We start from the raw sequence: 25,084 nt of genomic DNA on the forward strand, positions 1-25,084 counted from the left end.
GGGTTTCAATTTTCCAAGGGGATCAACACCTTCAGGTGCCACATCTTCACTTGGCAGCTGAGCTTAGTAAAGAGCTGAGTCCAGTGTGACCCAGCAGTGTGGAAAATTTGTGTTTTCCAGAGGATTATGGCCCTTCTTGCCCAAATCCTGCCTCCTTCATTTCATTTCTCACTCCCTGTGTGACATCTCATTGTGACATCTCCTGTGTCCACATCAGTGACATGGAGCAGGTTGGCCTCAGAAAAAAAAGAATAAAGTGGCAGTTCTGACTTTTATTTTCAAAAAAATCTTCTCTCAGAGTCATTTAATTGCTACAAAAAATATGAATAAAAGGAGACAATGCTCCAGAAACACCAGCCGTGTTCCAGCCCTGGAACGAGCCACCCTGAGACGTGCCCCACTGTCCACACCCTCAGTGAAGAAAGGTTTTCCCCTTATGGCTGTTTCCATCTCAATCCAGTCCTGGTAGTTGTAGACAGGCGTTAAAATCCTGTGGCTTGGCCTCCCTCCACTGATGATGCCGACCTGGAACCACTTCATGGTGTGCCAGTAGCTGCAAACCAGAGGTCCCCCGCTGTCCACCTGTGGCAGAAGAGGGAATGTTAGAGCTGGATCCACACCTCAGGTCCCTCAGAGTAGCTGCTTCACACAGCCTGAGTGGGAAAATCAATCTCTGTCTCAGGTTCCGTGAGGATTTTGGGGAAGAAAAAAAAAAAAAAGGGAATTTGGGTTCAAATTTCGCAGCTCAGCCCTGAGATCCTGCAGGATTTATAGATACAGAAGGGGAGAGGAGGTGATCAGTCCCAAGCTCTGGCTCAGTGCACTGCCCTGTCATCCCCAGCCTCTTCCACAAGCTCCTGTGGCCCCAGGAGGATACCTGAAACCTGTCAGCAAGAGACACCATCGCAGAGAGAAAAGGGACATTTGCTGTGACTGCTCACTCAGTCCTTGTCTGCTCTGCAAAGCTGCTGCGTGGAGGTGCTGGGTACCTGCCACTGTGAATTTTGGGGGCTGGCAGCCAGAAGCTGGGCAGCAGATGAACAATAATCCTGACAAATCCTTCCTGAAGCCACAGCCACTTCCCTGAAAACTTTTCCTGCTGCTGCAAGGACAACCACCACTCACCCAGTGTGGGCAAGGCTTCAAACACAGGTTGCAGCCACCTCAAAAAGAGGAATATTCTCTCCTCTTGGATGGTGTAGCTGGAACACCAAGGGCAACATCCAGCTCTGGAATCTCTGGACACAAGCCCAGGGAGAAGAGAAAGCAGCACAAAATCCACCCAAGGCAGGTGCAGCACTTTGCTGAGGAATGGCTGTGTGAGAGCTGGGGGTGTTCACCTGGAGAGGGATCCAGGGAGAGCTCAGAGCCCCTTCCAGAGCCTAAAGAGGCTCCAGGAGAGCAGGAGAGGGACTTGGGACAAGGGATGGAGGGACAGGACACAGGGAATGGCTTCCCACTGCCAGAGGGCAGGGATAGATGGGATATTGGGAAGGAATTGTTCCCTGTGAGGGTGGGGAGGCCCTGGCAGAGGTTGCCCAGAGAAGCTGTGGCTGCTTCTGGATCCCTGGAAATGTCAAAGGCCAGGTTGGATGGGGCTTGGATCAGCCTGGGATAGTAGGAGGTGTCCCTGCCCATGGCAGGGGTTGGAACTGGATGATCTTTAAAGTCCCTTCCCACCCAAAGCATTCTATTATTCCATGAAATATTTCCTGTAGGTGCTAATTTAGAGCAAAGCTCCCAAGCCGGTGTGAGAATATTGGCATTCCAAAAGTTCTTGTTCTGCCACCTAATAAAAAGTTCTGCATTTTGGATTTGGTCAGTCTGCACAGGTGAAGCTGTGGCTGCCCCTGGATTTCTGGAATTGTCCAAGGCCAGGTTGGATGGAGCTTGGAGCAACCTGGAATAAAGGAAGGTACTACAGGATTTTTAAGATCCTTCCAAGCCAAAGCAGTCTGGGATCCCAGGACATCTCCAGTGCCATAAATAAATCTCCTTCCACAGTGGGTTTGAATATTTTTTTTTCCACCTTTTCTAACCAGCACTTGTGGTAAACAAATTCAATACAAATCCATTTCCCAAGACAGCAAACTTTACTGGGAAATGTTGTCTTTCCCTGTTTGCACACTACTTTGGGAAACATCTTTTGCCATTAATGGATGAAACCCCTTCTGCCAGCAGCTACCCTGAGCTAACACACATTAATTAACGAGCAAGGAAAGGGCTGAAGTTCCCTGTGCAGCTCATCAGCACTCGCTGAAGTTTATGGCTGAATTCCCACTCCAGTAGCTGGAGGGTTCTGGTCATTAATATTCTTATCTTTTTTTCTTTTTTCTTTTTTTCTGTTCAGTATTCATTCAGGAGGTAAAAATTAGGATAAATGCAGAGGAAATGTTCATAGAATCACAGAATATCCTGAGCTGGAAGGGACCAACAGAGACCAGAGATTTACAAAATCATTTAGGCTGGAAAAGACCTTTCAGGTTGTTGAGTCCAAACACAAAACCAACACCGTTTGTTGTCGTTATAGCCACGTCCTTGCATCTCAAGCAGCACTGCTGGACCCTCTTCAGACTCAACATCTAAAGAGGTTTCCCGACCCCATTTCAGGCAGGAATTCCTGTGAAAACCACAGAGGTGACCTTGGAGCCCGTGTTGAATGGGATGAATGAGCATCCAGGCACGATCTGATAACTGGATTTCACTGTGGATCCCCTCGGGGCAGGGATGGGGCCGGACGCATTATCCTGGTGGGAGAGGGGAGAGGAAAAGGAGCAGAGTCTGGAGAGCTTGGGATGCTCCTCTCCAGCTTTTCCCAGTAGGAAAAAGGGAAGGGAAGGGAAGGGAAGGGAAGGGAAGGGAAGGGAAGGGAAGGGAAGGGAAGGGAAGGGAAGGGAAGGGAAGGGAAGGGAAGGGAAGGGAAGGGAAGGGAAGGGAAGGGAAGGGAAGGGAAGGGAAGGGAAGGGAAGGGAAGGGAAGGGAAGGGAAGGGAAGGGAAGGGAAGGGAAGGGAAGGGAAGGGAAGGGAAGGGAAGGGAAGGGAAGGGAAGGGAAGGGAAGGGAAGGGAAGGGAAGGGAAGGGAAGGGAAAGGAAGGGAAAGGAAGGGAAAGGAAGGGAAAGGAAAGGAATTTTTTTGTTGGTTTGTTGTTGTTGTTGGGTTTTTGGGGGTTTTTTTGAGCCCCTGCACAGATCAGTTTCAGCCTCCAATTTGGAGGCTGTTCACACTTGTAAAGGATCTCCCTGCCCAGGCTGTGGGAGCTGCAGTGAATTCCTGATGCCTTGTGACTGTCCCTGTGGGAATTGTCGCATCCCATTCCAGAGCAGGGCAGGGATGAGATCCGAGCCAGGCAGCGGTGGAGCCAGAGATCCCGGTTCAAACTCTGCCTCTTGCAGCTTCCCTCTCAAATCAGATCTGCTCTTCCTCTCTTTTTCCTCTTTAACTGCATCCATTTGGTTCCATTTGCCCAGTTGGTGGGGAAATGGGGATGTTTGGAGAATCCATGATTTGAAACTTGGGCAGGGAGGGAGTTCAGGAACACTCTGAGCAGCCCAGGCAGCAGCTGCAAATCCATTTCCCTAATCCACAAGGCCTTGGACCCAAATCCTGAATTCTTTCCACACAAGATGGGCTGCTCTGCTTCCCGGGTACCACTTCTGACATCCCATTTCCTTTACATTCAGCTAATTACCACGAGGATTTTGTCACAAAATGGGCCAAAAGATCCTCTTCGTGTGATAATCTCATGCAATTAGAGCAGCAGCCTGGATGAATTGGGAGCCTGTTTTTTATAGGACTAAAGATGGAGAAAATGAACTCACTCCTCAGATACTTCTGGATATCCACCTAAAGGAATGTTGGCCCAAGGTTTTCCATCCTTGTGTAGGAGAGGGTGTGGGAGGAGCGAGTTTTTTTAGTGCTGGGACAATTATCTCAGCTCTGTGATGATTCCAGTAATGCTCATTTAATGAACGCTCGTGTTAATGACTCTGAGGCTCAAAGAATTATTAAATGCTGCTTTTTTCAGGCTCCTGTATCCTGGTGCTGAAACACTCCTGGTCAGCAGCACACAGCAGATACCTGCTCCTGCTTTTCCCTCTGAGTGCCAAGTTTCTGGATGGGAAAAACCAAACTAAAAATAGCAGCTTTGCTTCTGTTTCATGTTTCTTGTCATCCCGAAGATGAGTGAAAAGCAAGCGCAACAAATCAGGTCTGGTGCTGAACTCCTGCCTTAAACATGTTAATCCTCCCATTAGGAGAGGTGAAAGCAATGATACATTCACTGATAAATAGCTGTGGGTTGTATAAAATCTGTCACTGCCTAACAAGGTGCTTTGTTCACTGGAGCTGACCAAAAAATTTCATCTTTTTCACTGCGGCCAAAACCTTTTTTTTTTTTTTGTGAGCATCAGGAGCCTTTCTGCTGCCTTTAGTGGGCTTTGGATCAAAAGTGTAATCTCTCTTTTACATTTGTATTCTTGTCTGCAGCACAGTCATTGATCAGAACAAACACGTTAAGCCACATAAATCTTCCGAGGTGGGAGAAGCTCTGGGGGTGGGAGAACAACTCATCTGATCCTCATTAGGTGGATGCACAATCCCTGCAAAGTCATTGCTGCTTTAATTTCCATGTTGGTGAGCTCTGTGCAAATTGGAGAAAGTCAGCACGGGGAATAACAACTCTGGGGATAACAACAGTGCCCATCAGAGCTGCTCCTGGCTGCTGGAGGCAAAGGCTTTGGCAAACATCATTTTGCCCAGTTGTTTCCAGCAAATGATGGAGACATTTTTTTAAAGACATTTAAAGCAGAAGGAAAGAGGTTGTGGCCATGTTAATGTGGAGGTATCAAAAATGCACCAGGTAATACAGGGCAGCTCCTCCCACACAAACCCTTTGAGAACCTTCAGCTCCCCTGTCCCTCCATGTCCTGGTTGGAAAAGGGGAGAAGATGACCCAAATTCACCCACTGTGATGCCAGCAGGGCCAGCAGTGACTGCAGTGGCACAGATAGTGCAGATGCTCTTGGTCAAAGCCCTGTGGCCCAGACTCCTGTCTCTGGCTGTCATCTGCAGCAAGTGCTCAGGGGAGGGAGGAGAAGGAGGAACAAGTATTTAAAGAGTTGTATTTACATCCCAGTGGTTAATGGCCTCAGAGAGATCTTCAGGATCCAGGAAATTGCCAAATTGCTTTTTGCATCCATTTATCCCTGAGGATAAATACCCACGACATCCTGGTCAGCAACTCCCCATAGTTTAATTATCTGATGGAAGAAAAAAACCACTTCCTCCTCTTTGTTTGAGACCTGCTGCCTGTTGAGGCCATCTGACACCTCTCCTTCATGTGCTTGGAGCAGCAGTGGCACGAGGACAGCTCTGGACTCCTCTCCATGCTGCCCATGAGGCTGGAAAGGTCTCACATCCCCATCAGACATCTCTCCTACCAGCCCCAGAGTCCTGCTCTGCTATTCCCAGGGGCTCTTCCATGTCCCTGCTCATCCTTCCTGTTCCACTGCCCTCCTTTTCTAAAATTTCCACTCCTTTCTCAGATGGAATCACAACAGGGAGGCTCCCAGGGGTAGTGCCCTGGCACAACACATTTGCTTTGCATCTTATTCCTGTCCTAATCATCCCTAATGCTCTCATTGCCCTTTTGACCTCCTCAGAGCCTCAAGCTGATGTTTTTGAAGGACTACACGCAGTTCTTCTGACATGGTAATAGCTAAATTAGAGCCTATTATGGCCAGTGTACAGCTGGAATTGCTTCTCCATATACCCATTACTTTTTCTTTATCAATAATGAGCTGCAGCTGCTGTTTTAACCCCCAGTCACTCAGAATAATGGGACCTGCTGCACCTCTGCACAGCCACCTTTCACTCTGACCGCTTTGAACAACACTGTGGCATTGGCCAGCTTGGTCATCTTGGCATTTTTCCTCCTGGAACATCAAAATTCCTTGCATGGATGCCAACAAAACTTTCCCTGTAAATTCTTTCTCTTTTAAAATCCCTCCCACTTCATGACAGCCCAGTTTCTCCATGAACCCTCGGTGAGGAATCTACTTCCAAAGAGTTTTGGGAATCTCAGGACATGTTAGATGGTTGAATCACCCTCTTCCACAGGGTTGGCAACTCCTCTAAAGGATTGGGATGTGCCTGTGAGTCACAGCTTCCCCTCAAAGCTGTCACTGAATGAGAAGTGGCTCCTCTGAGTCATCCCAGCCATTCCCCAATCCCAGGGCAAGCTGGGATTTTGTGTTCAGTTGGATCCAGGGATGTTCTGCTCCCCACCAGACACACAAAGCCATGCTGGACTCCCAAGCAGCTTCACTTTGAGGGAGTAAAATCTTTCTTGCAGAGGAAGAAAGCAGAAGAGACGCCCAACATCATCCTCATCATCATCACCCCAGGGTCTTGCTTGGGGAATTAGTTTTTCACAGATTAAAGAACGAAGCCATCAGAGCCTGAATGTCCTCACTTCTGTGCCCACACCATAAAATGATAAAATGATGAAAGCCCAAAAACTCATGGGAAAAGGGAAAGTGTTCTGATTCTTATGAGCTGCACATTGAAGGACCCCTCAGAAGAAAATTGAAGGGACTGAAAATGTAGAAACACTTCTCCACTTCTCCACTGCCTTGTTCTGGGGCTCCCCAGGGCACCTTCCTGCTTAAAGCAATCTGTCCCTGGGGGAAAAGAACTGCCTCATGGTGGTAGCAATGGGAAATTCATTCATGAGAAATCCATTACAAGGATGGAGAGTGGATCACTCTGTTCAATAGGAAAAGAAAAAACAGCCTCAGATTGCACCACAGGAGGTTTACATTTAATATTAGAAAAAATGTCTTCACTAAAAGGGTTGTCCAGCCCTGGCACAGCTGCCCAGGGCAGTGATGGAGTCACCAACCCTGGAAATTTCAGAAAACAGGTGGATGTGACACCTGGGGACAGGGTTTCGTGATGGCCTTGGCAGTGCTGGGATTCAATGATCTCAGAGGGCTTTTCCAACCTCAGTGATTCTGTGATTCTATTATTAAAGTAAGGTACAATAATAAAGTACTTTTATAAAGTTTGTAATAACATTTGGACTGAAATGTGGAGAGTTTTAACTCCTGGCCCCAGGGAACATTTGGCTGATAGGCAGAAGCACCCCAGAGCTCCTGTGGATGCTCCCCATCCCTACAGACTGCAGCCAGACCATCATTTATCCATCTCTGTTCAGGCATTTGGAGCAGCTTCAGGGGCTGACTGCACTACCCTGGTTTGTGCTCTTCTCCTTGAATCCATGACAATTACTGATAAAAACACAGTTTTCATTTGCAGACCTCCTTCCTTTTAAAAAAAAAATCTATTTCAGGAGTCATTCTTTGCAGTTTTGGGGCCGTGTTTGGACCAGCAAAAGGATGCAGGACCTTGTGAAAGAATGCCAGAGCTTTTCCAGTGCAATGTCAGGCTCCTGTTGCAGTCACTGGGGCACAGTTTGAGTGAGCAGTGGGATACCAGGGGATATCCTGGGATATCTAATAGAGAATTAAATGCAGGCAATTGTCCTGCTTGGAACCAAGTGAGCTAAACTCCTTCAGCTGGATTTCAGTTCATGGGGAACAATAAACACACATACAGGGCTTGATTTCATTTTAACACAAATGCTTAAAACAATCTCAGCGACTCCCATCACCAGTTGTTGTTGTTGTTGTTTTGGGTTGTTTTTGGGTTTTTTTGGGTTTTTTTGCCCCTCATGATGGAAAGATGGTTCTGTAGGTGCTTATGGTTATAAAAAAGACATCTCTGACATGGTTGGAAAACCCCATCCAGGTTTACACAAAAACCTGCTGGTTTTGCTCCATGGGGTGAGAGCCCTGAGCATCCCGGAGGTTGTAAAGGGCATTTTCAGAGATGGGACAAGAGGAAATGGCTTTATAACCTGAAAGGAAGCAGGGTTAGATGGGATATTGGGAAGAAATTCTTCCCTGTGAGGGTGGTGAGGCCCTGGCACAGGTTTTCCAGAGAAGCTGGAAGTGTTCAAGGACAGGCTGGACAAGACTTGGAGCAGCCTGGGATAGTAGAAGGTTGGAACCGGATGAGCTTTAAGGTCCCTTCAAACCCCAACCACTGTGTGATTTATGGCCAAAATCCCCCCCTGCTGCAGGAGGGGGTGGATACCTGCAGCCCAGGACTCACCTGAGCTGGCTGCTCTTGGGGGTCACACAACGATTCCTTCCCCTGGAATCAGGGCAGGGCCTGGCTCCCCCTTCATGTGCTGCTGAACTGTAGGTGACCTGTGACTCCAGCTGAACACACTTTGTCCTAATCACCACATCAGAGCTCCCCCCACAGCCCCTCTGAAGGATAATTGGGCCATTTACTGAATTTTGCCTGGGCAGGGAAGGCACTGAAGGAGACATTTGCTTTGTGAGCCCCCTTATACTCTAATTATTGTTCAAGTTACCATTGCATCAGAGCCTAACAAAAGATGCTTAAGAAAGCAAGGAATGAGACATCAATTGTGGTTCATGGGGTCATGGAAGAAATGTAGCACACACACACAAAAAAATAAAATACACAGGCCATCTCCAGTGTCTGTTCTTTAGCACTTGTACCCCCTGAACATCCATTAATGTTAATGTTTATGACTAAATAGAACTATAAGTCAATTACAGCTCCTGGTAGTGTTAATTCCCAGCTAATCCATATATTTGTCTGCAGAACTGCCAGGGAATTGGGATAGGATAGATTTTTCTTTTTTAGGGAATGGATTATATTTTTTTAAAGTACGAATACTTGGGAGCTCTGCTATTCAATCTCCTTGAGTTATTAGAGGAACATGGTCAGTTATCCACAAATTAGGCTGGTCTGGTATGAGGGCAGCTGGTGAAATGTCTGAGCCATTTTTATTTATGGCTTTTCTATTCATGGGGTGGCCTCAAGCTGCACCAGGGGAGGTTCAGGTTGGACATCAGGAGAAATTTCAGGTTGCTCCAAGCCCTGTCCACCCTGACCTTGGACACTCTCAAGGAAGGGGCAGCCACAACTTCACCTGTGCCAGGGCCTCCCCACCCTCACAGGGAAGAATTCCTTCCTAATATCCCATCTAAATCTCTCTTCTTCTGGTTTAAAACCATTCCCCTTTGTCCTGTCATGTCTCCCTGTGTGGAATGTTGTTCCCTCCATCACAGTTCATGGATTTGGATCCAGATGTGGATCATGTGGACTTACAACCTCAAATCCAGCAACTTCCCTGCCTCAGTCTGGCTCTGGACATGAAAACATGGATCCTGATTTAATGGAGGTGAGAGTCACTTCTTGGATGATTTTGGTGGCAGATGCTCTCTGGCTAATCAAAAAATCATTTTGCAGAGCAAACTTTCCTTCAGCATCCCATGGTCCTGGTGCCTCCTGCCTTTGCCTAAAGAGATCAGAGGATCTCTCTCTGTCCTGGGTGCTGGTTTATTTCCTCCAGTGAGTAATTCCTACAGGATGGAGCTGTCCATCCATGTGTCTCCCCATCCAGACCCCTCCAAACCCACAGACATGTATAAAATACAGCTGGATGAGGCTTGGAGCAACCTGGGATAGCAGAAGATGTTCCTGGCCATGAAAGGGGGTTGGAACTGGGTGAAATTTGAGACTCTGTGGTTCCTAGGAAACCATTCCCCTGTGGAGGAGGGAAATCTCAGTCTGGAAGAAGAGGCTGCAGGAGAGCCCAGTCCTTGTCAGTCTCTCAAGAGAGGGGTTGGGAGTTGGATGCCATGAAAGATGAGGCGATTTTTGATGATTTTTGGCTTCCAGACTTCGTTTGACACCAGGACAGAGATCCTGGGGGTGGAATGTGTTGTGAGGGCACAAGTTCTGAGTGAGTTTTGCCTCGTTTGGGTGTTTGTGTCAGCTCCCTGATATCAAATACTGCTCAAATTGTGATTTAGCTTGAAAAGCCCCTCATTCTCTGTCACCAACACACGTCACAAGATGTGACTGACTCATCCTGGCACCCACAGACCAACCAACCACGTTTGGGTCAGAGCCAAGACCTCACCTGAGAATCTTTTCTAATATTTAAATTGAACACCCCCAGATTAAAATTCCCTCCCAATTCTTTTGCCTTGAACTTCCTGGATAACCATTCCTGTCTCCTTTCAGGCTGTAACCTGGCCCTGAAGGAGACCAGGAATGCTGGTCCCTTTACCTGGCAGCCTCCTTTTCCTCCTCCTTGCTCTGCCTCAGCACACATCACACCCTCCACGAGGTTTGGGATCTGCTCCAGGCATTTCTTCCTGCTGATCAGCTTCATCTCTGTCTTCTGCAGCACAAGGGATGCTGCATCAAATGAAAAGAGAAGGATCAGCAAAGCTGCAGAGCAGCTGGAGGCTTCCCTTGGGAGGGATCTCTGCTGGATTTCTGGGGTCTCTGGGGAGAACTGTTGGGTTTTGGGGCCATGGGGGCATTCAGGGGATCCCCAAGTGCTGGAAATGGTGAGTTTGTGCTCCTGAGTTTATCACAGAATCCCAGAATGGTTTGGGTGGAAAGGGACCTCAAAGATCATCCAGTGCCACCCCCTGCCACGGGCAGGGACACCTTCCACTGTCCCAGGTTGTTCCAAGCCCTGTCCAGCCTGGCCAGATGGATCCATCCATCCCAGGGATCCCAGACTACTGGGAAACCCCCAAAGGAATGGATTTTCCTGCTGGTGGTCTCAGTGATGACCTGAGGTGAGCAGCCCTGCACATCTGGGGTTTCTCACTCATGGGTTTTTTTAGGAATTCAGTCTGAGGAGCTTTTCATGGCATCCTGTGCAAGCCCCAGCAGATCACAGTCCACTGAGTTTCCCCCAGAATTCTAAACTTAGAATTATAAAATCATGGAATAATTTACTTTGGAAACAACCTTTGAGATCATCCAGTCCAACCATTCCCCCAGCACTGCCAGGGCCACCTCTGCCCCATGTCCCCAAGTGCCACATCCACATGGCTTTTAAATTCCTCTGGGGGTGAGGACTCCACCTCTGCCCTGGACAGTTGTTCCAATGCCCAACAACCCTTCCAGGGAAGAATTCTTTCCCTATTATCCAATGTAAACATGGTTCTCGCTGGGGAGGGCTGCAAGGCCACACCTCACCCAGGGGACCAACTGGATCTTCACAAAGTGGCTCTGGGGATGGCAGCACAGAGAGGAAATATCTGCTTTATTCTTCCCTTGGGATGGGAATGCAGAAATCACAGCTGGCACCTGCAAGTGACAAAAAGACTGAAAATGTGCTGGGCTACTTTGGAAACCCCACTTATCTCACCCACGGTTCTCTCTAAAGCAAACCTGAGTCTAAAGGATAAAACTGATATCTTCAGATGATTTGAAACTCACTCCTTTCTTTCATACTTCACTGTGCTAAATCCTCCCAGAACCTTCAGTAACTGTGACGCAGTGACAAGATCTAAAAGATGGAAAGTTGTCACTTCCCTTTTCCAGCTTAAGATGGAAGTGCTCACAGATGAAAACGCTTTGGTGTAGGAATCTCTAGGAAGGTAAAGCACTTCTGTTATGGAGAGGAGCTGGAGGAGCTGGGGGTTTTCATCTGGAGAAGAGAAAGCTCTGGGAAGACTTTAGAGCCTCTTCCAGAGCCTAAAGGGGCTCCAAGAGAGCTGGAGAGGGATTTGGGATAAGGGATGGAGGGACAGGACACAGGGAATGGCTTCCCCCTGCCAGAGGACAAGGATAGATGGGATATTGGAAGAAATTCTTCCCTGTGAGGGTGGAGAGGCCCTGGCAGAGATTTCCCAGAGAAGCTGTGGCTGCCCCTGGATCCCTGGAAGTGTCCAAGGCCAGGTTGGACAGGGCTTGGATCAATCTTGGACAGTGTAATGTGTCCCTGCCCATGGCAGGGGGTGGCACTGGATGAGATTTAAGGTCCCTCCAACCCAAACCATTCCCTGATCCTTTACCTTTTGGCTTTGCCCATATCACACCATCACTCCCCCCTCTCACCACACTCAGCTTCTGCTGGATTTCCTCCAAAACCTCTACTGGCCAAAGGGTGGGGGAGTGCCAGGGCTGAGCCCATCAACAGCAATTTTTGGAAGCAGAATCCACATCAGCTGAGCCCATACAGCAGCACGAGCCTGATCCCTGGAGCTGCTCCATGGATTTTCCATGAGGAGCTCAGGATAAATCCTGCAGAGGGACTCTGCAGCAGCCCCTCTGTTCCAGGAACACTTTACCTTGGTGAAATGGGAGAGTTTCACAACTGTGAGAGTGTTGTATGTTGCTGTTGAGGGAGGAAAATGAAGCCCAAGAAGGCAAATGCAGAGTTTCATGGAGAAAACAGCAACACTTTGGAGCAGAATAGCAGGAATTCAATGGGATATTCACTTAGTCCATCCTGGGAAGGACCCCTGCCCTCCCAGTCCTGATTAATTCTTTCCAATAATGAAACAGCTCATTGGCTATTTAGTGACATTTGTTCAGGACAGACATTTTGGGTCACAATCAGTGCTGGAACTGCTTTCATTAGGGCTTAAATGAGATGAATTAGCAACAGCAATCTGCAGTCCTAAATGAGGGAAGGAAGAAGTGGCCAGAACCAATAAGTCAATCCAGCTCATGGAGGCATTAAGCCAAACCCAGACCTTCATTTCCTTTTAGCCCAGAACATTTTAGACCCAGCCTAACTGGGTGATTCATGGAATATCCCAAGCTGGAGTTACCCACAAGGATCCCACAAGATGACAAGAGTTCAAGACCCAGCTGGATGGAGTTCTGAGTAACCTGGGATAGTGGAAGGTGTCCCTGCCCCTGGCAGGGAGGTTGGAATAAGATGAGCTTCAAGATCTCTTCCAGCTCTAATAATTCCATGATTCTGTGCTAATTTACACACCAGGGTGGAGCTTGTCTTAATCTGGGTGCCAAAAAGAAATGCAAAGGTTGGATGTGGTGCCAAAAAGAGGTGCAAAGTTTGGATGTGGTGCCAAAAAGAGGTGCAAAGTTTGGATGTGGTGCCAAAAAGAGGTCCAAAGGTTGGATGCAGTACCAGAAAGAGGTCCAAATTTTGGATGTGGTGCCAAAAAGAGGTCCAAAGGTTGGATGCAGTACCAAAAAGAGGTCCCAGGTTTTGCTCTGGGTGTCTGTTGGTGACTGGTTCTTGCCCTGAAGAGGGAACTGGTGGATATGCAGAGGCTGGGAGTGAGGTCTGGATGCATTAACCAGGGAGATGGGGAGTGAAACTTTGTCCTCATTAGGAGAGGACAGCCACTTTAAATGGATAAAACCCATCTTCCATCAGCAAATGCATCTTTCCCCCAGCATCTCACCTGCACTTGTGTTCTCCAAGGCAGCAACCCAGCAGTGCTGCCACGTGTCCCTGTCACACATGAAGGGGAGGCAGACGGGAACCTTCTCGTCGCTGAACTCGATGGGGTTGCTGAGCAGGATCAGGGCAATGTCGTTCTGCAGGCTGCTCCTGTTGAATTCCTCGTGCAGGATCAGGCTGTCCGGGCTGTGCTCTTCCAGAGGGACACTGGGGTCGACTCCCCCCACAGCCACTGTCAGGTCTGGTGGCCTTAAAAATGAAACAGGGCATGGTAAACGTGAAGGATTTGGGTTATAAGGGTTGGTGCCTCCTCCCCAGTATAGGGAATGATGGTGGCTTGTTGGAGTCCAGGACATCCCTTTGTATGACCTGGGACCCGGGAAAGAGAATTTGAGCCCCAGACAGGGGGGTGTGAAGCTGGTCCAGGGGGGGTTGGAGACCTTGGCACAGAGCCCAGGAAGACACTGAGTTTGATCTCAGCCCATAGGAGAAACTTCCAGCACAAGGAGAGGAATTGCAAATCACCAGGAAGTGAAAATAGTAGTTTAGCACAGTAGAACATGCAAAATTCAGTAGTTTTAGGATTCTTAGAATAGAGGTAAATGGGGGACAAGATGGTGGAATTTGGGTGGTACCTCGTGTCCCTCTCCTTCTTCCTCGTCCTCCATCTTCTGAGGTGGTGATGATATAAGGTAGTTTGAGTGGGTTGGGTCAAAGCAGAAGTGACCCTCTTAGTGTAAGCACTGGGCATTGGTACAAAACAGTAAATAACCTACACGTAATTATCTGTATTAATGTAAGGTGCTGCCTCATCAGTGGGCAGTCGCCTCGTGTCCCAGCCGCTGTCCAAACCTCGGCTGGGAGCGGAGAAAAACTCTGTGATATCAAATAATAAACAACTCGAGAAACCATAAAACAAGGCCTTGAAGACTCCGCTTCTTTGTACCAACACGACTCGGGGCTTTTAGAGGGCCAAGGACTTTAAACAATCTGAATCTCGGGTGAGAAAACCAACCTGAGAGTGGCTTAGGCAGTTCAGCTATAAATATCCAAGGAATTTACCCTCAGTCCTAGGAAAAGATGATTTCTAGGGCAGAGAGGTGCAGAGGTAGAATAGGAATGCAGCCAGGTTATAAATAACCCAAACAGATGGAATGGTCTGGACCTTTTGGATCTCTGTCCCCAGCCAGCTGCTCCAGGCTGTGCTGCCACAGGTCATTTGTCACTGAGCAGTCTGGAGGGGACTCACAGAGGGCTGGACTGTGCCCCTGGACATTGTGTGGAGTTGATTTATCCAGAGCTTGCTGTTTTAAATTCAGAGTCTCCATGAGGTAAAGGTGTTTGCTGTGTGACAGCAAAGGTAATTTTGGGAATACAATGAGCTAAAATGGAAGACATCACCTTTTACAAGGTCCTGGAACAGGTGTGGATACACAAGAGATGCTTGGGGCCATCAGAACAGTGTTAGGGGCATTTATCCAAGGCTGCTCATCCCTCAAAGTATTCTCCATCTGCTCCTCCTGGTCATGCAGATTTCTGTGCTCAAAAATGGGCCTGTTTTTCCCAAAAGGAGACAATCCCTGTTTTCAGGGCTCAGTCACACAAATGTGGTACATGACCCCGAGGAGATGCACATCCTGCACCCAGCTGGAGGAATGTCACCCCCAGTACCTGGGCTGCCCTCCAACCCCTGGGGCACTCACAGGTGGTCTGCAAAGCAGTGGGCTGCAGTCAGAATCCACAGAGCACTGATGATGGTGCCTCCACAGATGTGCTTCCCTTGGCTCTGGATGCTCACAAGCCACGGGAATTCCCCGGGCTGGACGTCTGTCCCTGTCCCAATCCTCTTGCCAGTCGTCTGGAAGGACTCGTAGGACGGCCTGAGGCCACACCCTGGGTACAAAAAGGGACATTTTGGACACATTCAGCAGTGTCACTGCTGAAAGGGAGTGGCAGGAGATCCCTGGGCACTGAAATAGAAACATTCATGGAATCAGGGAAACATGGAATCACAGAATGGTTCGGGTTGGAAGGGATTTAAAAATATTTTTTCCAATTCCAACTTCCACCATACCAGCCTGCTCCAAGCCCTGTCCAACTTGGCCTTGGACACTTCCAGGGATCCAGGGGCAGCCACAGCTTCTCTGGCCAACCCGTGCCAGGGCCTCATAGCCAAGAATTCCTTCCCAATATCCCATCTATCCCTGCCCTCTGGCAGTGGGAAGCCATTCCCTGTGTCCTGTCCCTCCATCCCTTGTCCCAAATCCCTCTCCAGCTTTCCTGGAGCCCCTTCAGACTCTGGAAGGGGCTCTGAGGTTTCCCTGGATCCTTCTCTTCTCCAGGTGAACACCCCCAGCTCTCCCAGCTTGGCTCTAGGGGCTCCAGCCCTTGGAACATCTCTGTGGCCTCTTCTGGACTTGTTCCAGCAGCTCCATGTCCTTCTGCTGTTGGATCCCAGGGCTGGAGGCAGCTCTGCAGGTGGGATCTCAGCAGAGTTAAAGGGTGAGAATGCCCTCCCTGGATCTGTTATTTGATCTCTCCCAAAGTCTGTGACATCCCTGTCACCTTCCCAATCCTAAACTGCCAAGCACTGTCCAGGAATTTGGGGTGTGAAGGACCATTGACCATGTCCCATGGGCAGGTGGGATAAAATCCTTGTTTAGGGAGTGGAAGGTGCATCAGGCTGAGGCAGAGGCCACACCTTTATCCCCTCAGCAGAAGGAATAAACCTAGACCTGTCTCACTCACCCACATGTGAATATCCTGCAGCTCTTCTGTGCTGAGAACGCTGAGAAACAAAACCTGCCTGGACACTGCTGGTCAGGGAAGCTAAACAGGAGAGGATAAGGAGCAGCATCTCAATCCATCCTGACCCAACACTCTCCCACAGCTCTCAGAGCAGAGATGCTTCTGCAGGTGCCTCAGGACACATCCTGCATTCCATGTCAACACAACCCCAGGTGACATCACAGCACAAACTCCTTCCTGTTGGCGCAGGGCTCGGATTCTCCTTCTTCCTAAGGCAGGAGGGTCACTGAGGGACAGCTCAGGGGCTTCCAAAAGGTTTGTGATTTCCTCCAGCTCTAACAGGGACAGGGCAGCAGTGAAATTCCTGTCTCCAAACCTCACAGAATAGAGCAATGGTGGATTTCATGAGCTGGGTGCTGTAGACCTTGCTGGATCTTGAATCATCTTTGAAGACCTCAAGAGCTGGTCCTGTATCAGCTTTCAACTTAATCTCCAAGGCTTATCATCTTATCATAATTCTCTCATTTCCTGGTAATTTTCTCTCCATTTTCGACCAGGCCTGGGGTTTTGACTTGAATGTACTTAAACAGGAGAGTTGCCCCATCCCTGGAAATGTTCCAGGCCAGGTTGGACAGTGCTTGGAGCAACCTGGGGCAGTGAAAAGTGTCCCTGCCCATGGCAAGGGGTGGCACTGGATGATCTTTGAGGTCCCTTCCCACCCAAACCATCCTGGGATTCTGTGTTTGTAGGAGAAAGCTCTGTCAAAGGACAATTTTCAAAGACTGCCCAAAACTATCAAATCATAATCAAAACCAAATATGTCAGTAAATAATTCTGTGCTACCAAAATATTTTGGTGTGGGCCAATTGTAATATCAATGGACCCATCATGCTGGTTTTTAGACCAACACATCATTTCCATCAGGACAGGATTTAAAAAAAAAAAAAAACACCTCAGCCAGACTCAGACTTGAGGTTATCTATAATAAGAGCTTTTTCCAAAGACTTTCCAGCTGGTTTCAAAACAATAACTACAGCACGGAGTAGGAGGGGATGGAGAGGGAGACATTTTATGAGCCCCCAGATGATTCAGCACCTGAAATGCTTTGCCTTGGAGCACATCAGGAATCATCCCACCAGAGCCTGGATTTCACAGAGGTTGACAATGCAGAGGATGAGGGTAAGACTTTATTTCCCCCTCTTCTTTGCTTCTCTGTCACTTCATGCCAAGGAAATGACATACAAGTGCTGGTTTACTTGGCTGTGAGCACTGAAAAAACTCCATGGCAGGACAGGTTAGGGACAGGATCAGTTACCACAGAAACAAAAATTCCAAGCACGCCGTGGGCACATTTTGGGGCATCTCCAGAAAGATCCTAATGGGGCAATCCAGCCTGAGGCAGCTCCTGTAAGCCTGAGCTATGTGTAATCTGCCAAGAGGACAGATTTCCTCTGGATGTTGAGACTGGGATGAGCTCAGCATCAGCTGAGGAGCGAGGGAAGATGGGGAGCTGATTTTTCTGTCTTTGGAAACAGTGGGCAGGGCTGCAGCTCTGGATTTATAGTCCCAAACACTGATTTTTGGGGCACATTTTCAGCTTGCCCATGCTTGGAGCACGATCTGATCTGCTGTGTAAGTACAGGAGACATTCAGGGAGCTGGTTTGGGCCTTTTTCAGCTTTGAAGCTGAGGTGGTGAGCAGGAAACATGAAACCAAGCTGTGGAGGGCAGTGATATGGAGAAGGAGGTGCTGTGGATTTGTGTCTCAGGGTCCCACCACCTTGTCCCTCAAAACTGGCTCATTCCTTGAGCTCTGAACCCATAGGATCCCATTTCCATATGGGATAAACTGTGCATCCCTGCATCCTTTGTCTGCAGCTGTGAGTCTGACCTCTGAGAACTTTGTGAAACCCAAAACTAATATTTTTTTTTTCTTCTTTCTGGCTGTCCTGCTATTTTGACTGCACCCTCACTGGAGACTGCCCCAAGTTATGTTTGCCACGAGTCTGCTCTTGGTTTAATAACTCTCCTCAAGTTATTAAAGTACAAATAATTAATCATAGGGATAATTCTATTCCTCTGTACTGTCATGCCTGATGATACATATTTCAAAGCCCTGGTGTTTAATTAGCAAACTGCAGCATTTTATAGTATTTGATATATTATTTTTAGGTCTACCCAGAAATCTACTTGGAAAACATCACAGAGAACATTGTTTTTTTCTTGTTCTGTTCATTTATTGCAGAGCTGGAAACAAAACTGATTTCTTTTTTGTGTTTATTCACTTCTTGGAAATGTCAAAAAGAAGCATCACATCACAATTTTGACTTTTTCTGGCTAAAATCATTTCAGAAAATAGGCACTACAGGTGGTGCTAAATGCTGTGAAAGTGGAGCTGTGGTAGGAGAATCACTGATCTGATCAATTCATCATTCCCAAAGACATCAAATTCCAGGGCTGTGACAGGTAGAGAACCCAACCACATCTCCAGAAGTCAAAGCTCTGGGAACACCCAAGAAAATCAACAAGTCCAAAGGCATTGGGAATGCAAAGCAGCTACGGGTGCAACCACCTCCTAATTCACCCTTTTAAACATAATTTTGAGCCAAACTTTGGGAAGTTTGGATCTCTTTCCTCGTCTCCAGATGACAAGGAAACCCCAGGAGCTGCACAGAAGTTGTGATGGCAGCAATTCCTGCCTCTGCTTTGACTTTTGATGTCAGCAAACAGAAAACTGATGATTATGGAAAGCCTCCCCAGCAGATTCCCAAATCTTTATCCACGGATGCTGTGGGAACATCCCACTGGGGTTCCTGGTGTGTTTATCCCAAGCTCCCTACGTTGAAGAGGAGGTGGTGGAGCGAGCACAGGCTATTTCCTGATGCCAACAGGGCAGGACACCCCTGTCCCTCCCAGGCCACAGTACCCATTGGGGTTCTTGCTCAGGTACTGCTGGTGATATTCCTCAGCGTAATAAAACTCGGGAGCCTCCCGGATCTCCGTTGTGATGGGGCCAAAGCCTTCCTTTGTCAACACCTGTCAGGAGAGACCATGGAAAGCTGTTAGTGGTCTGCTAAGTTTAATAAGTCCAAGTGCAGAGTCCTGCATTTTGGCCACAATAACCCCCTGCAATGTTACAGGCTGGGGATGGTGTGGCTGGACTGTGCCCAGGCAGAAAGGGACCTGGGGGTTCTGGTGACAGCAGCTGAACATGAGCCAGCAGAGTGTCCTGGTGGCCAAGAGGACCAATGGCACCTGGCTTGGATCAGCAATACTGTGGCCAGCAGGAGCAGGGAGGTCATTCTTGTCCTGTACTCGGCACTGGTGAGGCCACACCTTGAGTGCTGTGTCCAGTTCTGGGCCCTCAGTTTAGGAAGGACATTGAGACTCTTGAGCATGTCCTGAGGAGGCAATGAGGCTGGTGAGGGGCTGGGGACACAAACCCTGTGAGGAATGACTGAGGGAGCTGGGAGCGTTTAGCCTGGAGAAAAGGAGACTCAGAGGTGACCTTATCACTCTCTAGAACTTCCTAAAAGGTGATTGTAGTCAGGTGGGGGTCAGTCTCTTTCTCCAGGCAGCAATGACAGAATGAGAAGACACAGTCTCAGGCTGCACCAAGGGAAATATAGATTGGATATCAGGAAAAAGTTTTTTACAGAAAGAGTAATAAAGTATTGGAATGGTCTGCCTGGGGAGATGGTGGATTCACCATCTCTGGATGTGTTTAAGAAAAGACTGGATGTGGCACTCGGTGCCATAGTTTAGTTGAGGTTAGAGTTGGCTTGGACTTGATGATCCTGGAGATCCCTTCCAACCTAATGGTTCTGATTCTGATTCTGCTGTGAGTGTGTCTTGGGTTGCAAGACGTAACCAAAAGTGTGTGCTCTATTTGCCATTGTGTTGGGGACACAGGCACAAAGGGGACAGGAGTACTGCTAGATGTTCCTTGAACTTTTATTGCAGCATCAGTCTCATAACAGAGTTTTTGACAATTGAAGGATGGTGACAGGTCACATCTGCCAGCAGCAGCCAAAGATTTCTTTGTTACACGGCATTTAAAAAGTTTTCCAGCCAATGGCATATTGCTAAAGCTTACAGAAAATTGTTCCAGCCAATCACTGAAAGCACACATACACCTGCTTCAAACAATGCTTGCCTGTATGCTTTCTATTAACAACAAACAACATTCCCTTATTAAGCTTAAAACTTTTTACTATCTCGCTAAGCATATTTTTCTGCGGCCTTAAGATCTATCCTGGCCAAACCTAAGACTCAGATTATTGTTTTATGTCCTTGCCTGCTGTATTATTGTAACTTTTCCTACTTTAAAACTTTGCAATTACAGCTAATTCTGAATTCTTCAGCTCTTTCTGTTTCTGGGGTCTGCTTTCACAGTGTTCTGAAAGCCTTATTACCTTTAATATTTCCCACAGGCCATCTGTTGAAACCAGCTGGGGAGGTGTTTTCTTTATCTCTTGTATAACCCATTCCTCATAACTCCAGGGGGGAAGGGGCAGGTGTCTTCTGTTATGGGCAGCTGTTAAAACCAGGTGGGGCAGTGTTCTTTATCTCTTCCACACCCATCCTCCCTCCAGGGGATATCTGCTGTTCATGGGCCATCGAGGCTCACTGCAGGGCTGATACAATTCCATCATCCATTGGGAGATGCTCCACCCAGGGGGAGGAGCCCAGAATTCCTACCTGGATAAGATCTGAGATTCAGAACACCAGCACAGCCTGTTTGCACTGGATTCCCAGAGGGAGATCAGACCCATCTCAGCACCACTGGACTCTTCTACAAGACCATCTACTCTAACAAAACCATTTCTGTCACTCCAGGAGGACTTAATTTGGCTTCTACCCACACCCTGACCAACAGGGTGTCAGGCTGTATTCTGACTCAGTCAGGCTTTTTTTATTTTCTTATTTGTTTGCTTTTTATGTACTACTACATTGTTACCTGAATTCTCCTAGTAAAGAACTGTTATCCTATTCCCATATCTTCACCTGCAAGCGCCTTAATTTCAAAATTATAATAATTCAGAGAGAGAGGGTTTAAATTCTCCATTCCAAGGCAGGCTCCTGCCTTCCTTAGCAGACACCTGTCTTTCTAAACCAAGTCAGAATTACAATAGGATTCTTCCCTGAAGGAGCCACAGGTGTCTCTCAGTGCTCAGACCACATTCCCAGCTCATCCCTGAAAGCTGTTCATCCCTGAAAGCTTTTCATCCCTGCTCTCGTGGTGTTTTGCTCAGAGACATTGTGGGCACAGAGAGGGAGTGAACCATCCCCTTTTATTGGCTCATTTGTTTAATCTGCCACGGCCACACTTTTATTCTCTTTATTAAGCCAGGCAGTGATGTGGAGCCATCAATGAACATGGAAAACAAAGGGAGAGCACAACTCAGATCCACCCTGGGAAGCTGCAGTGTCCAGGAACCTCCCCTGGAAGGTGCCTCAGCTTCAAAATCCACCCCCAATGTCCTTATCCAAGAAGAATTTTTGGGTGAAATTTCAGCTCCAAGGACATCCTTGGGAAATCACAGCATTTGGGCTTTTTTTTTTTTTTTTCCTTCAGAGTCACTGCAAACTCATTCTTCAAAGAGAAAAGTTCCATCTTGACCAGAAAGTTTTCAGTTTTAAGGCAAATTATGGCTCATTTTGGAAAGATTTGCCAATACCAAATCCAGGAGCAATGATTACTTGGCAGGAAGAGAAGACGGAATGTGGGTGGGGATTTTAAATTAGACTTTAATTGCTTTCTGACGTCCCCTAACTGAATTTTGAACTCCTGAGAGGTTTCTGACAGAAGGAATTCCTTTTTAAGATGAATTGCTGTGACATTTTCCCCGTTGCATTGTCCTTTCCTAAGGAAACTGGTAAACACAAACATTTTGGAGCCAATTCTCTTCTCAGTGGGGACATAACTTGTGCTCTGAAGTCCATCCTAAAACCTAATAAGCACTTTAATTAATGTTGCAAACTGTAGTTATAAATACTGGATGGAGATTGAATTGATTGAAGGGTCAGCATTTAGGATTCCCAAAAAAAAGTTTGTCACCTCATCGTACTATTAAATATATAAAATATAAATAAAGGGAAATCATCACATGGAATCACAAAATTGTGAATCTGCCATCAGTCATCAAGTCCATTTTCTTTCATCTTGATAGACTGAGTGATGGCAGTGATCCCAAAATCTTGATCTTGATCCCAAAAAACATTGGTTACAGAAGATCTTTGGAGATGGAGATCCTCATTCCACTATTTTCCATCCTGTTAGAGAGTCCCTCCTAAGCTCAGCCCAGTTAAACCCAGTACTCTCATTTAAACCCAGTATTGTGGGTTTACTCATCCTGGAAGTGGAGAGGAAACCATTCCTTTCCTCTTTGATCTCACTCATGGCCGGGGAGAGGCAAGGATGGCATACAATGGAAATATTGGACTTCAACAACAGGTGATTATTTGGGACAAAAAAGTCTTCAAATTTCCCACACTGAGGTTTCCCAGGTCCTGTCCCAGCACAACCAAGCCCTGCCCACAGCCCGACAGCAGCTGCTGGGCTTTGGAGAGCATGACTCTGATTTATTCCCACAATTTCTCTGTCTGAAGGACACATTCTGCTGTGTTCAGTCAGGAATGAAGGGATAAGATGGACACAAAATCCAAAGAACCCTGAGTTCCCAGCCCTGCACTGGAATTCTCAGCACAGCTTAGGAAGGTGCTGACTCACTAATTCTTTGTGTTTCCACAAGAGGAATTAGGATCACAAGCCCCGTTTCACAGGAGCCTGGCCTTATTTCCCCATGTAAAATCACCAACCAGCTTTTTTTTCCATCTTTGGGACAGTCTTTGTCCAAAGGGAATCAGGTTATTCACCTGTCAGACGTGAGTAAAAAATATAAAACACATGAAGGTTTGTACCACGACACATCAACCACACCAAACACAAAGAGGTGTCAACACATCTCCTTTTACAAACCACTATTTCTCTTTTTAACCTTCCCAGCACAGAGAAAACACTTTGGGAATGATCTTCACTGCTGGAAGATGGCACAAACCCTGCCATGGTGGGCATTGCTCATTTACCTGCTGCTGCAAATGCAAAGTCAAAATTGGCCTCTCCCCCGAGTCATGAGGATGCTGGTGGAAGGGGAGAGATTTTTATATTTTTCCTCTGTGCAAAACAGTGTTTGTTACAAATCTTTAACCTAGGACTATTCCATCATTGGCCTCATTTTGTCAGTTAGGAAATCGGTTCTGTTCGATGAGGCACCACAAGAGGGCATAAATATCATTTATCCCTTCCCAGCCCATTAAAACCTGAATAAAGCAGAACCCAGGATGAGTCCTTATACTGCACTTTGGTCCTGTTGTCAGGAGCAGTGGGAACCCCAGAGTTCTGACACTCTGCCAAATCCCACCTTGGATGTTTGGGTTTTAAAGGGAAAAAAATATTTTCCTGGCACTGACAGTGTTGATGTGAAGATAAAAACATCACTGGGAGAAGTTCAGGGGAACTTCAGGATGTGCTGGGGGAAGTTCAGGATGTGCTGGCTCTGGCAAGTGTAAATCAGCCCACTCTGGATTGTTTTCCTGCCACTGAGGCTGATATAATTTGATGGTAATCCTGTTCTAGAAGAATTTTTAGTCCTCTCTGTCTCAAAATTCCTGAGTCATCCCAATGGAACTTCTCATTACCATGCTGCACCTTGGGATTTTTAACTCAGTGCAGGAATTTTTTAAGGAAACATTGGATCATTTTGCCCTCTAATATTCCATTGCAATTCAAAGAGAATTTATTCCTTCAGAGGATTTCTGTGGCTTTTTGTCACAGGACAGATCAAAGCCCTGAAAGATCATCGACTCCAATTGTTAACCCACCACTGCCACATCACAAGAGACCCTTTAACTGATTATAATCCAGCCCAAAAATCCTGTCAGATTCCACCAGGGAGGGGCCAAACCAAACCAGAACCCAAATCTCACCCAGCTGCAGAGGGGACAAAGTCATCTGGGGACACTGGGAGAGGCACTGGAGCAGGAACAAGGAATCACAGAATCATTAAATTTGGAAAAAACCTCCAGGATAATGGAGGTGTCAAAGTCAGCACTGGGAACTTCAGCACTACAAGATTTTCATCCAAGCTGTACTTTCAGCATATATGATTTTCCTAATTCTTTATAGACTGTGAAAGTTTATTTCCTGTTGTTTGCTTTAAACTTCTGCCTGACCATTGATGACCAGAGTTGTCATCACATCCCCTGTCACAAGACACAGAATCCCAAAAAGTTTGGGGTTAGAAGGGACCTTAATGCTCATCCAGTTCCAAGCCCTGCCATGGGTAGGAACACCTCCCTCTATCCCAGGTTGCTCCAAGCCTCATCCAGCCTGGCCTTGGACACTTCCAGAGATCCAGGGGCAGCCACAGCTTCTCTGGGCAACTTGTGTCAACATCTCCTCACCCTCACAGGGAAGAATTCCTTCCTAATATCCAATCCAAACCTACTTTCTTTCAGTTTGAAGCCATTATCCCTTGTCCTGACACTCCAGGCCTTTGCAAATAATCCCTCTCCACATCTACTCCAGGCTCCTTCAGGCACTGGAAGGCCTAAAAGTCACCCCAAATCCTTCTCTTCCCAGGCTGAACAACCACAGTTCTCTCAGCCTTTCCTCACAGCAGAGATGCTCCACCTCTCTGATCATCTTGGTGGCCTCCTAATACAATTCCTTCTCCCCTCTCCCAACATAAATCTGGATTTTACACCTTAATCCTGCTCATTCATGTCTTCAGCCAGACCCACAGCCTTTCACTCCCAATCCATGTCCCAGGGCAGCCTCCTCACCCTTTCCTGCACCTCTCCCAGCTCTCCTTCCCCGCCGCAGTCACCAGGGTGACTGGAATTCCACTGTGCTCAAGAGCCCCACGGAGGATTTATTCAGCCCCTGCACTTACATTTCCTCCCTCATTCCCCGTCTCTCTCCCAGCAATTCTTTGCATTCCACTTGCCTTCCTGACCTCTGCTGAGCACGGAGCAGATGTT

At 47.5% G+C, this 25,084-nt stretch overlaps 2 protein-coding genes across 2 annotated transcripts in view; both read right to left on the minus strand.

The window, feature by feature from the left end:
• Positions 1-300: 300 nt before the first annotated feature.
• LOC310907442 (serine protease 55-like) lies at positions 301-15,920 on the minus strand (the record flags this gene model as incomplete). Its single annotated transcript, XM_083857656.1, has 5 exons — positions 301-582; positions 10,179-10,309; positions 13,294-13,541; positions 14,996-15,185; positions 15,884-15,920. 5 exons carry the CDS (start codon positions 15,918-15,920, stop codon positions 301-303), a joined length of 888 nt encoding a protein of 295 aa, XP_083713782.1.
• A 2,379-nt stretch (positions 15,921-18,299) lies between these two features.
• MSRA (methionine sulfoxide reductase A) overlaps positions 18,300-25,084 on the minus strand; it is a 230,338-nt gene continuing 223,553 nt past the window's right edge. Inside the window, exon 6 of the mRNA XM_083856934.1 lies at positions 18,300-19,075. Within this exon, the coding sequence (XP_083713060.1) occupies positions 18,911-19,075 (165 nt within the window). The 3' untranslated portion in view covers positions 18,300-18,910. The remainder of the gene's footprint in view (positions 19,076-25,084) is intronic.

Source organism: Zosterops lateralis (genome assembly GCF_965231275.1).
Source record: "Zosterops lateralis genome assembly, chromosome: 3".
NCBI lineage: Eukaryota > Metazoa > Chordata > Aves > Passeriformes > Zosteropidae > Zosterops > Zosterops lateralis.